Source organism: Aotus nancymaae, unplaced genomic scaffold (assembly GCF_030222135.1).
Source record: "Aotus nancymaae isolate 86718 unplaced genomic scaffold, 86718_ANA_hifiasm-v0.15.2.pri h1tg000016l, whole genome shotgun sequence".
Taxonomy (NCBI): domain Eukaryota; kingdom Metazoa; phylum Chordata; class Mammalia; order Primates; family Aotidae; genus Aotus; species Aotus nancymaae.
Window position 1 is genome coordinate 65,020,944 of NW_026988428.1, and position 16,159 is coordinate 65,037,102.

At 36.0% G+C, this 16,159-nt stretch overlaps 1 protein-coding gene across 2 annotated transcripts in view; it reads right to left on the bottom strand.

The window, feature by feature from the left end:
• The window catches only part of LOC105731140 (ovostatin-like), a 112,080-nt gene that overhangs the window by 17,744 nt on the left and 78,177 nt on the right, over positions 1 to 16,159 (bottom strand). For both annotated transcript variants that reach the window (XM_064377479.1, XM_064377480.1), the window contains exons 18-24: positions 15,326 to 15,422; positions 11,843 to 11,939; positions 10,206 to 10,434; positions 8,544 to 8,670; positions 8,065 to 8,183; positions 7,251 to 7,302; positions 5,981 to 6,064 (exon numbers count right to left, since the gene is read on the bottom strand). In XM_064377479.1, coding sequence (XP_064233549.1) covers positions 5,981 to 6,064; positions 7,251 to 7,302; positions 8,065 to 8,183; positions 8,544 to 8,670; positions 10,206 to 10,434; positions 11,843 to 11,939; positions 15,326 to 15,422 — 805 coding nt within the window. The remainder of the gene's footprint in view (positions 1 to 5,980; positions 6,065 to 7,250; positions 7,303 to 8,064; positions 8,184 to 8,543; positions 8,671 to 10,205; positions 10,435 to 11,842; positions 11,940 to 15,325; positions 15,423 to 16,159) is intronic.

The following is a 16,159-nucleotide window of genomic DNA, read 5'->3' on the forward strand; positions in this document are numbered from 1 at the left end:
GAGCAGGGGGTTTATGAGTTCTGCCACAGCAGACTTAAAATTACCAAAATCAGAAAGACAACAACTACAAAGTCAGCAGGTGGAAAAATCCACAAAGATGGGAAGAAACCAGCGCAAAAAGGATGAAAACACCCAAAACCAGAACACTTCTCCTACAAGGGATCACAACTCCCCACCAGCAAGGGAACAAGACTGGACGGAGAATGAGTGTGATGAAATGACAGAATCAGCTTTCAGAAAGTGGATAATAAGAAACTTCCGTGAGCTAAAAGAACATGTTCTAACCCAATGCAAAGAAACTAAGAACCTTGAAAAAAGACTTGACGAAATGCTAACAAGAATGGACAACTTAGAGAGGAATATGAGCGAATTGATGGAGCTGAAAAACACAACACGAGAACTTCGTGAAGCATGCACAAGTTTCAACAGCCGAATTGACCAAGCAGAAGAAAGGATATCAGAGGTCGAAGATCAACTCAATGAAATAAAACGAGAAGGCAAGATTAGAGAAAACAGGGTAAAAAGGAATGAACAAAGTCAACAAGAAATATGGGACTATGTGAAAAGACCTAATCTACGTTTGATAGGTGTACCTGAATGTGACGAAGAGAATGCATCCAAGCTGGAAAATACTCTTCAGGATATTATCCAGGAAAACTTCCCCAACCTAACAAGGCAGGCCGAGATTCAAGTTCAGGAAATACAGAGAACACCACAAAGATACTCCTCTAGAAGAGCAACCCCAAGACACATAATCATCAGATTCACCAGGGTTGAAATGAAGGAGAAAATACTAAGGGCAGCCAGAGAGAAAGGTCGGGTTACCCACAAAGGGAAGCCCATCAGACTCACTGCAGATCTCTCAGCAGAAACCCTACAGGCCAGAAGAGAGTGGGGGCCGATATTCAACATCCTTAAGGAAAAGAACTTTCAACCCAGAATTTCGTATCCAGCCAAACTAAGCTTCATAAGTGAAGGAAAAATAAAATCCTTTGTGAACAAGCAAGAACTCAGAGAGTTCATCACCACCAGACCAGCTCTACAAGAGCTCCTGAAGGAGGCACTACACATAGAAAAGAACAACCAGTACCAGCCACTCCAAAAACACACGAAAAGGTAAAGAGCATCAACACAATGAAGAATCTGCATCAACCAAAGGGCAAAACAGCCACCTAGCACCAAAATGACAGGATTGAATTCACACATAACAATATTAACCCTAAATGTAAACGGACTAAATGCCCCAATCAAAAGACACAGACTGGCAAATTGGATAAAAAGCCAAAACCCATCAGTGTGCTGTATCCAGGAAACCCATCTCGCATGCAAGGATACACAAAGGCTCAAAATAAAGGGATGGAGGAAGATTTACCAAGCAAATGGAGAGCAAAAAAAAGCAGGAGTTGCAATTCTCATCTCTGATAAAATAGACTTTAAAGCAACAAAGATCAAAAGAGACAAAGAAGGACATTACATAATGGTAAAAGGATCAATGCAACAAGAAGAGCTAACGATCCTAAATATATATGCACCTAATACAGGAGCACCCAGATACATAAGGCAAGTTCTTAAAGACTTACAAAGAGACTTAGACTCCCACACAATAATAGTGGGAGACTTCAACACACCACTGTCAATATTAGACAGATCAACGAGACAGAAAATTAACAAGGATATCCAGGACTTGAACTCAGACCTGGACCAAGCAAACCTAATAGACATTTACAGAACTCTCCACCCCAAATCCACAGAATATACATTCTTCTCAGCACCACATCACACCTACTCTAAAATTGACCACATAATTGGAAGTAAATCACTCCTCAGCAAATGCAAAAGAACGGAAACCATAACAAACAGTCTCTCAGACCACAGTGCAATCAAGTTAGAACTCAGAATTCAGAAACCAACCCAGAACCGCACAGCCTCATGGAAAATGAACAACTTTCTCCTGAATGTTGACTGGATAAACAATGAAATGAAGGCAGAAATAAAGACGTTCTTCGAAACCAACGAGAATGAAGACACCACATACCAGAATCTCTGGGACACATTTAAAGCAGTCTCTAGAGGAAAATATATAGCAATAAGTGCCCACATGAGAAGAAAGGAGAGATCTAAAATTGACACCCTATCGTCAAAATTGAAAGAGCTAGAGGAGCAAGATCAAAAAAACTCAAAACCTAGCAGAAGACAAGAAATAACTAAGATCAAAGCAGAATTGAAGGAGATAGAGACACGAAAAACCCTTCAAAAAATCAATAAATCCAGGAGCTGGTTTTTTGAAAAGATCAACAAAATAGACAGACCACTAGCCAGACTAATAAAAAAGAAAAGAGAGAATAACCAAATAGATGCAATAAAAAATGACAAAGGCGATATCACCACAGATTCCACAGAAATTCAAACCATCATCAGAGATTATTACAAACAACTCTATGCACATAAATTAGAAAACCTGGAGGAAATGGATAAATTCCTGGACAGCTGCCTCCTGCCAAGCCTAAACCAGGAAGAAGTCGAAACCCTGAATAGACCAATAACAAGGTCTGAAGTCGAGGCAGCAATTAAGAGCCTACCACCCAAAAAAAGCCCAGGCCCAGATGGGTTCACAGCCGAATTCTACAAGACATACAAAGAGGAACTGATACCATTCCTACTGAAACTATTCCAAATAATCCAAAAAGAGGGAATCCTTCCCAAATCATTTTATGAGACCAACATCATCCTAATACCAAAACCTGGCAGAGACTCAACAAGAAAAGAAAACTACAGGCCAATATCCATGATGAACATAGATGCAAAAATCTTCAATAAAATAATGGCAAGCCGATTACAACAGCACATCAAAAAGCTTATCCACCATGATCAAGTAGGATTCATCCTGGGGATGCAAGGCTGGTTCAATATACGCAAGTCTATAAATGTAATTCACCACATAAACAGAACCAAAGACAAAAACCACATGATTATCTCAATTGATGCAGAGAAGGCCTTCGACAAAATTCAACAGCCCTTTATGCTAAAAACCCTCAATAAACTAGGTATCGATGGAACGTATCTCAAAACAATAAAAGCTATTTACGACAAACCGACAGCCAATATCATACTGAACGGGCAAAAACTGGAAGCATTCCCTTTGAAATCTGGCACTAGACAAGGATGCCCTCTCTCACCACTCCTATTCAATATAGTACTGGAAGTTCTAGCCAGAGCAATCAGGCAAGAAAAAGAAATAAAGGGTATTCAATTAGGAAAGGAGGAAGTCAAATTGTCTCTATTTGCAGACGACATGATTGTATATCTAGAAGACCCCCTCATCTCAGCCCAAAAGCTCCTGAAACTGATAAGCAACTTCAGCAAAGTCTCAGGATACAAAATCAATGTGCAAAAATCACAAGCGTTCCTATACACCAATAACAGACTTAAAGAGAGCCAAATCAAGAACGAACTGCCATTCACAATCGCTACAAAGAGAATAAAATACCTAGGAATACAACTAACAAGGAATGTAAAGGACCTCTTCAAGGAGAACTACAAATCACTGCTCAACGAAATAAGAGAGGACACAAACAGATGGAGAAACATTCCATGTTCATGGTTAGGAAGAATTAATATCGTGAAAATGGCCATACTGCCCAAAGTAATATACAGATTCAATGCTATCCCCATCAAGCTACCAATGACCTTCTTCACAGAACTGGAAAAAACCACCTTAAACTTCATATGGAACCAAAAGAGAGCCCGCATAGCCAAGTCAATTCTAAGCAAAAAGAACAAAGCGGGAGGCATCACACTACCAGACATCAAACTCTACTACAAGGCTACAGTAATCAAAACAGCATGGTACTGGTACCAAAACAGAGATATAGACCAATGGAACAGAACAGAGGCATCGGAGGCAACACAACATATCTACAACCACCTGATCTTTGACAAACCTGATAAAAACAAGCAATGGGGAAAGGATTCCCTGTTCAATAAGTGGTGTTGGGAAAACTGGCTAGCCATATGCAGAAAGCAGAAAATGGACCCCTTCCTGACACCTTACACTAAAATTGACTCCAGATGGATTAAAGACTTAAACATAAGACCTAACACCATAAAAACACTAGAAGGAAACCTAGGCAAAACCATTCAGGACATAGGCGTAGGCAAGGACTTCATGACCAAAACACCAAAAGCATTGGCAACAAAAGCCAAAATAGACAAATGGGACCTAATCAAACTCCACAGCTTCTGCACAGCAAAAGAAACAGTCAATAGAGTGAATCGGCAACCAACAGAATGGGAAAAAATTTTTGCAGCCTACCCATCTGACAAAGGGCTGATATCCAGAATTTACAACGAGCTAAAAAAGATTTACAAGAAAAAAACAAACAAGCCCATTCAAAAGTGGGCGAAGGACATGAACAGATACTTTACAAAAGAAGACATACATGAGGCCAACAAGCATATGAAAAAATGCTCATCATCACTGGCCATTAGAGAAATGCAAATCAAAACTACATTGAGATACCATCTCACACCAGTTAGAATGGCAATCATTAAAAAATCTGGAGACAACAGATGCTGGAGAGGATGTGGAGAAATAGGAACACTTTTACACTGTTGGTGGGAGTGTAAATTAGTTCAACCATTGTGGAAAACAGTGTGGCGATTCCTCAAGGACCTAGAAATAGAAATTCCATTTGACCCAGCAATCCCATTACTGGGCATATATCCAAAGGATTATAAATCGTTCTACTATAAGGACACATGCACACGAATGTTCATTGCAGCACAGTTTACAATAGCAAAGACCTGGAACCAACCCAAATGCCCATCGATGATAGACTGGACAGGAAAAATGTGGCACATATACACCATGGAATATTATGCAGCCATTAAAAACGAGGAGTTCGCGTCCTTTGTAGGGACATGGATGAACCTGGAAAACATCATTCTCAGCAAACTGACACAAGAACACAAAATCAAACACCACATGTTCTCACTCATAGGCGGGTGTTGAACAAGGAGAACACATGGACACAGGGAGGGGAGCACTATACATGGGGGTCTGTTGTGGGGGAGTGGGGGGGACAGCGGGGGGGGTGGGGAATTGGGGAGGGATAGCATGGGGAGAAATGCCAGATATGGGTGAAGGGGAGGAAGGCAGCAAATCACACTGCCACGTATGCACCTAAGCAACAACCTTGCATGTTTTTCACATGTACCCCAAAACCTAAAATGCAATAAAAAAAAAAAAATATATAAAAAAAAAAAAAAAAAATGATAGAAATAAATTATGGAGGTAACTATCTTTGAAATCTTGAATGAACAAGAAAGTAGTTTTCCCTTTTTAACAAGGAAACAATGACAGGAATATATTCTATTTAATTTTGGCATACATTTCATGCTTCCATGTCTAAACATGTCTTACAGTTGTTCTTATTATCCTTAAGCTTGTCCAGTTGTGGGCATGTTACTGGGGTTCTAGGCTTATAGGGCCTATAAGTTATGAGTAAGAAGCTTTGCCTGGCTTTGATCATTGTCCCACAGGGACCCTTGCCTTTGTGTGGAATGCTGTTAGCTCCTACCTGTCTGTACAATTTCAGTGCAAAAGGAGTGAAATATCAGTGTCAACCAGTTCAGCGTCCTATGCTGTAAAAAACACTCATTTGTGAGAAAACATCAAAGTTTTTCTTTACTGAGGTAGCCTTAAATGAGACATTAGCCAGAAATGCTAATGACAGGAGTAAATTTGTATGTGTCAGAGATCAAATGGCCTTTAAGAAAGGAAAGTGAGTGTGTGCTTTGGAGTCTCTGATGCTTAATTTCTTGATGTGGTTGAGTATTTAGTCATATATACTAACCTCAATTATAAAATTCTAAGGATAGAAATGGAGTCTAAAAAGATGACAAAACAGAACCATGGCAGAAATAGGTAAAATTTTTCTCTTCTTTCCAAGCCTGTGTATTATAACCTTTGCAGACTTACCAAGGACAGACCAGTAAGCTCTAGGTGAATCTTCTACAAGATTGTCTGGTAAAGTTAGCACTACTGGTTGAGATACTGTGGATCCTAGGAAACAGTAAAGTGAAATTATTAATTCAGATCTCTCATTTATTTTAAAACCCATGATTTTGACTTTGATTATAATTTATCTTCTTGATTAGTAAATCACTTCATGTCTACTTACTGACTTTTCCCAACTCTAAAATAATCAGAAAAAATGTCAAAGAGATTCCTATATTATAACTAATCATATTTACTTAAACTCTTCACAGTTACAATTTAACATATAATAAAACCTTAACTTTGGTAAGTTTACATTCCAATTTACTTTTGCACATATTATTCAATTGGATTTTCACAAAACAACTTATAGCATGAACAAACCAGATGCTTTTCCTGCCTTGGTATAGAAGAGTATGCTTAGGCCAAAAGAAAATAAATTTGGGACATCACCTAATTACAAGTAATAAAACACTGAATCTGAACCCAGTCCTTTTGAACTGGGTTCAATGTAATTTTCATACTGCTATTAAAATACTCCACTACCTGAATATGCTCCTTAAGCTGACAAAATATTGGAAAATAAAATGAGATCTCTGGCTTCTCTTAACTACAGGAGTCTCTAGTATTTCTAACATTCAAACAAATAAATAAATAGTGGCGAAAGCAAAATACATCAGATAACAGAAATAAATCCTGTCGCAGTCTGCTACTATTTGTAGGGCAATTAATTGTTGCAGTGTTGAAAACAGAAATAGTTTCAGGCAACGGATGTGAAACAAAGCCCCAGATAGGTAATGAACATCAGAAGATGTAGTAATCAGAAAAAAAGACTTATCAGAATTTGGCTCAGAGGTGGGAGGATAAGAGAAAGCTCTGGAAATGATATACATTAGGTAGAGAAAATTTTTCCCTGGTTGGGGTCTTTTGACAGAACTTTTAGAATCACAGTTATTATTTTTAATGACAAAATTAAGGTTTGGATGGGGAGAAATGAAGAGGTGGAGATAAGGGTTAAAGTCAGGGATACTTGAATACCTGAACTAGGGAACAGTCGATAAGGAAGAGCTAAAAGTTTAAAATATGCTTTGGCTTGTGGAATTATTAAATTGTATTACTTGAAAGTAATTTACTCTTTCCCAGTAGCCATGTTCTGAGAAGATAAATAATAAAACCCTTCATTCTAAAACAAACACAACAGTTTCATTCAATGTTGCCATGTCAGCAAAACTATGTAAAGGTATCTACTTGCCATTTGTACAAATAAGTGAGCCCTGTGTCATCTCCTTTTCAATACCTTCAGGCTAATTGTTGGAAGAAGAAAAGAAAGTAGTCATAATTAATCTCATATATCAACAATATTCTGAATATTCAGCATATTCATAAATTAATAATGCCTAAATAGAACAAATCACCTTCAAAATTTATTCCAGATAGTGAATCTATGAATTATTAAGCCCAAGATAATACAGAAATGAACCATTTGATTTTGCATGCTATACAATAACCTGTGTTACCAAAATGAAAGTCAAGGATTTTCATAAAGATCCTTCAGCCTCCAAAGTTCTGTCACTCTATTTCAAGAATACTGTACAGTTGACTTAAAATATTCTTTGCATAAGTGGATGAAATGTCTGTCTCTGGCCTTCTTTTCCAAATATTTGATCGAAATACTGTGTTTTTTTAATTGCATTTTAGGTTTTGGGGTACATGTGAAGAACATGCAAGATTGTTGCATAGGTACACATGTGGCAGTGTGATTTGCTGCCTTCCTCCCCTTCACCTATATCTGGCATTTCTCACCATGCTATCTCTCCCCAATTCCCCACCCCCTGCTGTCCCTCCCCTATTCCCCCCAACAGACCCCAGTGTGTAGTGCTCCCCTCCATGTCCATGTGTTCTCATTGTTCAACACCCGCCTATGTGTTTTATCTTTGGATAAGTGGTTCACTCCTATTTCCATGGGCTCTGAAAGCTATACTTCACACTTCTTAATGGAGATAAACCTTTGAAATATAGACAGACTGTTTTCCTCAAGGCCCATAAGTTTTACTCTGAGGCCATACCTCTACCAGCAAGGGTTTGATCAGTGTATCCCGCCAGCCAATGTCTGGAGCTGTGGATGACCCATTCCTGCAGCCACTATTTTGGAGGGTTTCAGCAGTGACAGTGAGGTTGACTGTACCTTAAGTGGCAGAAAATGTAAATGGAAGTTATTTGAATAAAGATACAAGGAGGCAGAAATTATTTTGAACTCTATGTTGAGGTAAATTGGTAAAATAATTGAAATTTGACAGGGAAGAGAATAATATATGACATGGAAAATAAGAACTCTTAAAGTCAAGACTTGACTTCAAGTCCCCACCCCTGTCCCCAGGCATATTGGTCTTGGGCTGTGAAAGAGTACTGTCATAAGGAACGAAAGAATGGATAAGCGATGGTAGTAAGTAATGGGTAAATTGCTTACATAGAGAAATAGTCCGACATGAGCTCTTAGGGGGATTTACAAAAGGCTGTAAAAACATATAATAACTGCAAATCTTACCCAGTGTTTGGGGGGTAACCAGCCAAGTAAAGGATTTTTTCTCATTGCCACATATACAAATATTTTCGTGTTCAGTTGAGAGAAGTCTGGCTTGGTAAACACTAGATGATCTTAGTACAGTATTTACCTGTGAGGGCCAGATAAGGAAAGAGAGAGAAAAGGGATTTAATCTTTTCCATATATAAACATAGCATAGTCATGCATGTCTGAGAAGTTAGAAAGGAAGTTCCCTACCATTCATATTTTCTGTTGTGGAAAGAATGGTTTCCAAACCTTCAAAGTCTTCCTACATAGTTATAATTTGACCTTTGGCACTTAGTGACTAATTACTTTGAAAAACCAGTACTTCGGTCTTATATAATAATGCATTACTTTATAGAACTACAGCAGAATAAGCAGATGTTTTGGCCAATTTGGGTTGCCCAAGTTATCATAAGCTCTTAGGAGCCTGTTTGCTTTTTCTTTTCTGTAAATTGAGGCCACTGTCATCCATAGCTCACACTTGTGTGTGCTACAGCAAATAACAGATACGAAGCATCTAGAAGAGCGCATCACAACTCAGGCTTACAAATAAAAACTTTACTAACAAGGAAGCAAAAACAAACTTTCCTGAATATGAAAAAATGTACTTTATTTTATTCCTAAAAAATCGCTTCCTGATAAACTGAATAGTTTTGCCTGCTTGATTTTTAAAAATAAACTGTATCACTTAAAGTAAAATGTGTTGATTAGGTCCATTACTTGGCACTTTGGATATGTCATTTTGTCACTACTCTCTACTCATGCTCACCAAATAATTGGACATCAACAAAAGGTTGGGTTTGTGGATCATATTATATTGAAAATAATTGAAAGAGATGAGCTAATGCAACAATTAAAGGCCATATTATTATTATAGATCTAGTTGAAATTTGTTATTTAGGTAGAAGTTAAAGAGAAGGGGAACAAATGTGAATGCCTATTATTTGCAGTGTATTAAGGCTCATGATTTACATTACCTCATTCAATTTTCATAAGGACCCAGCCAAATATGTATTATTAACACCATTTTACACCCGATCACTGAGGCTGATGGAGGGTAGTACCTCGTTCAAAGCAACGGAACTAGACAGTCTAAAAACCAAGATATGAACCTAGGTATAAATGTTCGTGCTTTTTCTGTTGTGAAATTGCTGTTTTTTTTTTTTTTTTTCCACAGCTATTGGCCAGCTCTCAAGGGCCTATGAAACCCCTAAGCTGTCATGTATCCTTAAGTATCCCAAAGATACTTAAAATCTAATTTGATAATATCCAGCTTAATTATTCACAATTCCTTCTGCTTCAAAAGGGTCTTATACATAAAATTACTGAATATGTTGAAGAATCAAGAGTTCTAGGGATCTTATCACCCAATCATTTCCACCGACCCTCCCCTCACACACAATAATGAAAACTGACTTACACCATAGAGCTTGTCTTAAGTTCTTTTATGGTCAGCCTGCCACCTAGATATAAGAATTTATACTTCTAAACCACACATTGAGTGGTTGGCAGAGCTTGTTAACGTTTTCTAAAAACTTAGGAAGGAAAGACAAGTTCTTACCAGGTTCTGATTATCAGACAACCAATATTTGAAGATAATTTACATAGGGAAGAACTTGCTATTATAAGAAGAGCTGGTACCTGAATACATCTGTTCAGGTAGTTGAAGACATTGGCCTTCAGAGTAAATGCTTCTCCTCGAATCACCGAATAGGGCAGAGTGAGGTCCACAAAGAAGGGCTGAAAAGCTGTCATGGAGACAGTTGGTGAGAGGCCAAATCCAGCTTTGTCATTCATGCAGAATCCGCTGGCTTTCCATTGTGTAATGGTATCCGGAACAGTAAGCTTAAGGTTGGCTGCACCTGCGGAGCTAATAAAGGAGATAGCATACAGATTCAGAGAGAAGCTGTCACCGTATAATACATGTGTAATTAGATCGTATCACTTCTTGGATCTTTGTATTTCTTCCTTTGACTGTTCGACAGTTTGCTAAACTACAAGAGGCAAATTCTCTTTTCTTTATCCCATTCTTCCTCTGTTTAGCTCTATGTCATGCCTTATCTGTAAAGAAGCTAAACTATAAGCTTTTGTGTCCAGTGCGTTAGCTTTCCTTCCCTTTGAGTCATCTTTGACTCTACTGTTTCTTCATTTTGAGATCTCATTTTTTAATTCTATTTTAAATTTTTTATTATGTCTTTTCTTATAATCCCTGAAAAATTATAAACTCTTTAAATACTTGACATAGGCATTAATCTTTTTCTTTCTTATAAAACACTGAGAAAGATACTTTCATCTCTGTGTATTTCTGTCTTTCGTTATCAGTAGACACTGAGAGTGGTCTTTAACACCAAAATATTTGGCAATGTTTGAGTGAGCAGGAGACATAAATTAATGACTCATTTAATGTACTCAGAATACCTAAATTAGCAATTTGTTTTACTTAAGCTTACTTGTAAGTAATTGCTATCACATTTATTTAACTTTACTGATAAGTATAGAAACGTGAGCCAGATAATACAGTTTTTAAGTTTAGAGTGTGCACATTAGCCTTTACTTGACATTTTTATGGCCTCTACGTAGAAATTTTTCCAACCTCCTTTTCTCCTCTTCTTCCTCCTCTTCATTGTTTCCTTTTTTCTTCCTCTTTTAGATTTCCTTTTCTCCCCTTTCTTTCTCCCTTACCTCTGCATGTATTTGTTGAGTATTATGTTCATCATGTCATACAACGGTAACAAAAATTTCAGTCTGTTTTAAGTCTCCCGTACAACTTTTCTTCCAACAACATCCAAGTTCTTATAAAACATAAGTGATATAAGGTCAGGAGTTCGAGACCAGCCTGGCCAATATGGTAAAACCCCTCTCTACTAAAAATACAAAAGTTAGCTGGGCATGGTGTCGTGTGCCTGTAGTCCCAGCTACTCAGGAGGCAGAGGCAAGAGAATCGCTTGAACCACGGAGGCAGAGGTTGCAGTTAGCCGAGATTGTGCCACTGCACTCCAGCCTGGGCAACAGAGCAAGACTCTGTCTCAAAATAATAATAATAAATAAATGACAAAAATAAGAAAAAGAAATAAGGAAAAAATAAAAGGAGAAAGTGAAAGGATGAAAAAAGAAAAGCTACAATCCTATCACAGGTGCTGCAGAACTTTTGACACACTCTTTTAGTTTTCAGTCTTTTGGACACATTTATTTTCATAAGGCTGGCAAATACAACTATCATCTTTTACTCAGATAAAAAGAAAAATTAAATGACAAAAAACACAATTAAAAATACTCACTCAGTTGTAATAAGATTCCAAACCCAAGTTTCAGGAAATGATTTTCTCAGAGTTTCACCATAAAATTTACTCCCAATCTTTGAATCTGTATAAGCCTCTATACAAATATAAAGAAATATCTATAAGAATGTTATCATCACAGAAAAATATTTGCACTAATGGAAATGCTAATTAGCATGATGTAATCATTTCACAATACATAAATGTATTAAAACATCACATTATACCTTATAAATATATACAGTTATCTATTAAAAATAAAATAAAACTTTAAAAATAAAAAAGTAAAATTTTATCTGGAGGAATGCAAAGCAACATAAAAAGTAATTAGCTATTTCATATCTAAAAAGTCAAATTTAACTTCTTAACAGATGAAGTTATGTTTTGAGGGCAAGATTTAATAATAATTGTAGCCATCATTTATTGAATTAATGCTATTTCTCAGTCATGATTGAAAATGTTTTTTAATATATAAACTCATTCAATCTTCATAATAATCTGTGAAAAAGCTCTAGAAGTCCATTTAGATATGTCTTATGTTTGGTGAATAATATATGAATATTTCACAGATGTTTATTAAAAATTAAGATATTATAAATTATTCATCCCTGAAATAATCTATAAGAGATATTTTGTCATATTGTACCTAAAAATACATTATACAAGTAATATGAAAATACACTATCCTATACAATAATTAAAAGATTAAAAACAAAATCAACTTTCCCTTGACCTCTACCACCAATTCCCACTTCATCTGAATATCTTAATAATATAATGCTCATTTTAATTTATTTTTCTTATTACTCAGTTGCCCATTTAGCCTCCAATGTAAATTCCCTGGGTTACTGTTTGTGTACCATCTTTCACAGTCTTTAAAAGTATAAATATTGCTTAGAGGTCTATAAGGCTTCACTGTGAGAACTTATTCAATAGGAGATTGCACATGTAAACTTTAAATTGCAACAGCCTTATGATTCTTTATTCCCAGATTTGGCTGTGGGCCTGCAGCTATTCCACAGTTCCAGACCCCATCATGTGTAGAGGTATAATGGTATATTTCTGGTCTCAATCACAATTGGGTTGCACAGTTTCAGCACTTAATATTGGCCTATTGGATTTGTTCAGGATTACTGCAAATCAGTGCTAGCTAGAGCTATTACTTATTTGCTGGTTTTAGGAATAACCTTGTATACAGACTATGATCTGTGTTGATTTCTTTTTCCTAATTTTTACCCATCTTTATATTTATGAATAAACAAACATATGTATATTATACATATTATATATAACATATTTAAAATATATATTATAGTATATAAAATATATTTTAATATTTTATATATAAATATATAATACATATAATTTATAAATATTTAAATATTATCTTCTCCCCTCTTCCTGAAGCATCCCTCCTCTTCGTTTTCTAGCACTCAAATGTATTTTGTATTTAACCTGGATCTGTATATGTTTTTCATCAATACGTAATTTTGCTTATTGAGTTTCTTTTAAACTCATATAAATGATCTTATAATTTAGCCATTACTATGTTTCTTACTTTTCCCACTTAAAACTTCATTCTCAAAATTTACTTATGTTATTTCTTAGTGCTTCCCAATATTCCATAGCCTGTATTCACCACATATTACTTAATCCGTCTTTTAGTCATAGTCATCTAGCTTATCTTCATCACATGCTAGCACAACCAGCAATGCACCAAATATTACATAGCGTGCATGTCCTCATATACTTGAGTTGTAGGCCTTAGTGTTTATGCTAAGAAGTTTAATTGCTGTGTTGGAAGGTATACACCTAGTAAGTACTATGAGACCCCACACAATGTCTGTACCACCTTATAATCCCATTAGTAGTACACACAGTGCTCCCATTTGCCTTGTTTGAATAACAATTACCATTTGATTTTTCTTTCTTTTCACCATTGGCATATGTGTTAACTGGTTTCTTGATGTTCATTTAGATTTTTTCCGATTATTAGTGAAGTTAAATATTTCTCCCTACAGTTCTTATCTATTTGGTTCCCCTTCTTTATATCATGTCTTTATACTTTTTGCCTATTTTTAAATATTACCAGGCTTTCTTGTACAGTCTTTAATCAGGTTTCTGATTGAAGGTCACTTCTTCATAGAGGTTTTCTCTATCTTATTTAAAATAGCATCCTGATGTTCTGCTCTTTAACTTGTTTTATTTTCTTTACAGTAGTTCTTTGAGAGGTAGTATCTCATGATAGAGAAACATAGACTTTGGGATCAGAATGCATGGATTATAATCTCATCTCTGTTATTTTGCATCTGTTGCATTGGACAAGTAACTTAACCTGCGTAAGCTTCATTTTTCTTATTGATAAATTGCAGATAATAGCTTCTAATCTATAGACTGTGATGAATGAATGGGTTAACATTTGTAAAATGCTTAGAACATTGCTTGGCACGTAGCAACAGTTCAGTAAAGATTAACTATTGGAGCACTTATTACCATCTGAAATTATGCCATTGATATAGTTTGAATATTTATTCCCTCAAATCTCATGTTGAAATGTAATTCCCAGTGTTGGAGGTGGGCCTGGCAGGAAGCGTTTGGGTCATGGGGGCGGATCCTTCATCACTTGGTGCTGTTCATGCAATAGTGAGTGACTTCTTGTGAGATATGATTGTTTAAAAGTGTGTGACACCTCTCCTCTTCTTGCTCCCATACTGGCCATGTGAGACACTTGCTCCCCCTCATCTTTCATGACTGTAAGTTTTCTGAGGCCTCCCCAGAAACTGAGCAGATGCCAGCACAATGTTGCTTGTACAGTCTGCAGAACTGTGAGCCAATTCAATTCTTTTCTTTTTCTTTTCTTTTTTTCCTCTTTTTTCTTTTCTTTTCTTTTTTTTTTTTTTTTTGAGATGGAGTTTCCTCTTGTTGCCCAGTCTGGAGTGCAGTGGCGTGATCTCGGCTCACTGCAACCTCCGCCTCCTCAGTTCAAGTGATTCTCCTGCCTCAGCCTCCTGAGTAGCTGGGATTACAGATGTGCACCACCACATCAGGCTAACTTTTGTATTTTTAATAGAAATGGGGTTTCACCATGTTAGCCAGGCTGGTGTCAAACTCCTGACCTGAGGTGATCTGCCTGCCTCAGCCTCCCAAAGTCCTGGGATTACTGGCATGAGCCACTGCACCTGGCTCCTATTTTCTTTACAAATTAACCAGCCTCAAGTATTTCTTTATAGCAACACAAGAAATGTACAAATGACAATATGCAGTCATTTGTATATTGTCTGCATCCCAAATTCAATGTAAACTTCATGGGTATTACCTCCATTATTCTCACTGTATTTCTAACATCTGATATGACAGGCACATTAAATGAATTAAAAGACGAAGCAAAAGAAAATAATTAACCTCCCCTCTTTTCTGAATCAGTTTAAAAGCATTAAGAGATCATAACCTGTCACCTGCCCTTCATATTATACTGTGACTTACCTAAGGAAACGTGATCAGCATAGTCAGGATGGTTGGAATCCTTGCATAATACTGGCTTCCGGAGGTGAGAGTTGGTAAAAATCTTTAATCCCATTGCCTTTCAAGACAAAATCAAGTGTAGATCACTTAACAATATAGACTAACAGTTTGGACCGATTTTTTCTTTTATGCATATTTTCAATTTTCACTTATTTATTTCTCCATTTCTAATTGCATATATGTAGAGATACTTTACTGACATTTCCTAAATTTTATGTCTTTGAGTTCCTTAGTATCTCTAATTCTAATGGCTTTTGCTCTATTTTCCTAATTAAGAGCACTTGATTAAAACCTTTAAATAAGGAAGGACAAAAAAGATATCTCATATCCCATTATACTTTCACTACTTTGAATCTGGCATTTTTGTTGAACTAGGGATTGTATCTCACTTATAAACACTTTAAATATAGTAGAATACTTTAAAGTAGTAGAAATTAAATTTGAGAGTAGGCGTAGGAGCAAAGTGAGGATTTATATTAGACACCAGTATATAATGTACACAATACCGTGTCAGGAAAACTCATAATTACATCATGTATTACTTCTTTTCCTAATATGATAATATTATTAGTTATTTTAAATATGATTATAGCTTTATAATAGTTATAATAACTTTATTATAACTATTATAATCATTAATAACTTTATAATAACAAATAAAAGTATATTATTATAACTTTAAAAAATATAACTTTATAATAGTTTATTATAACGATATAAAATAAAAACTTTATTATAACTTTATTATATAATTATAACTATAAGAAATTTATTAGTTTTTTGCTAATACAATAT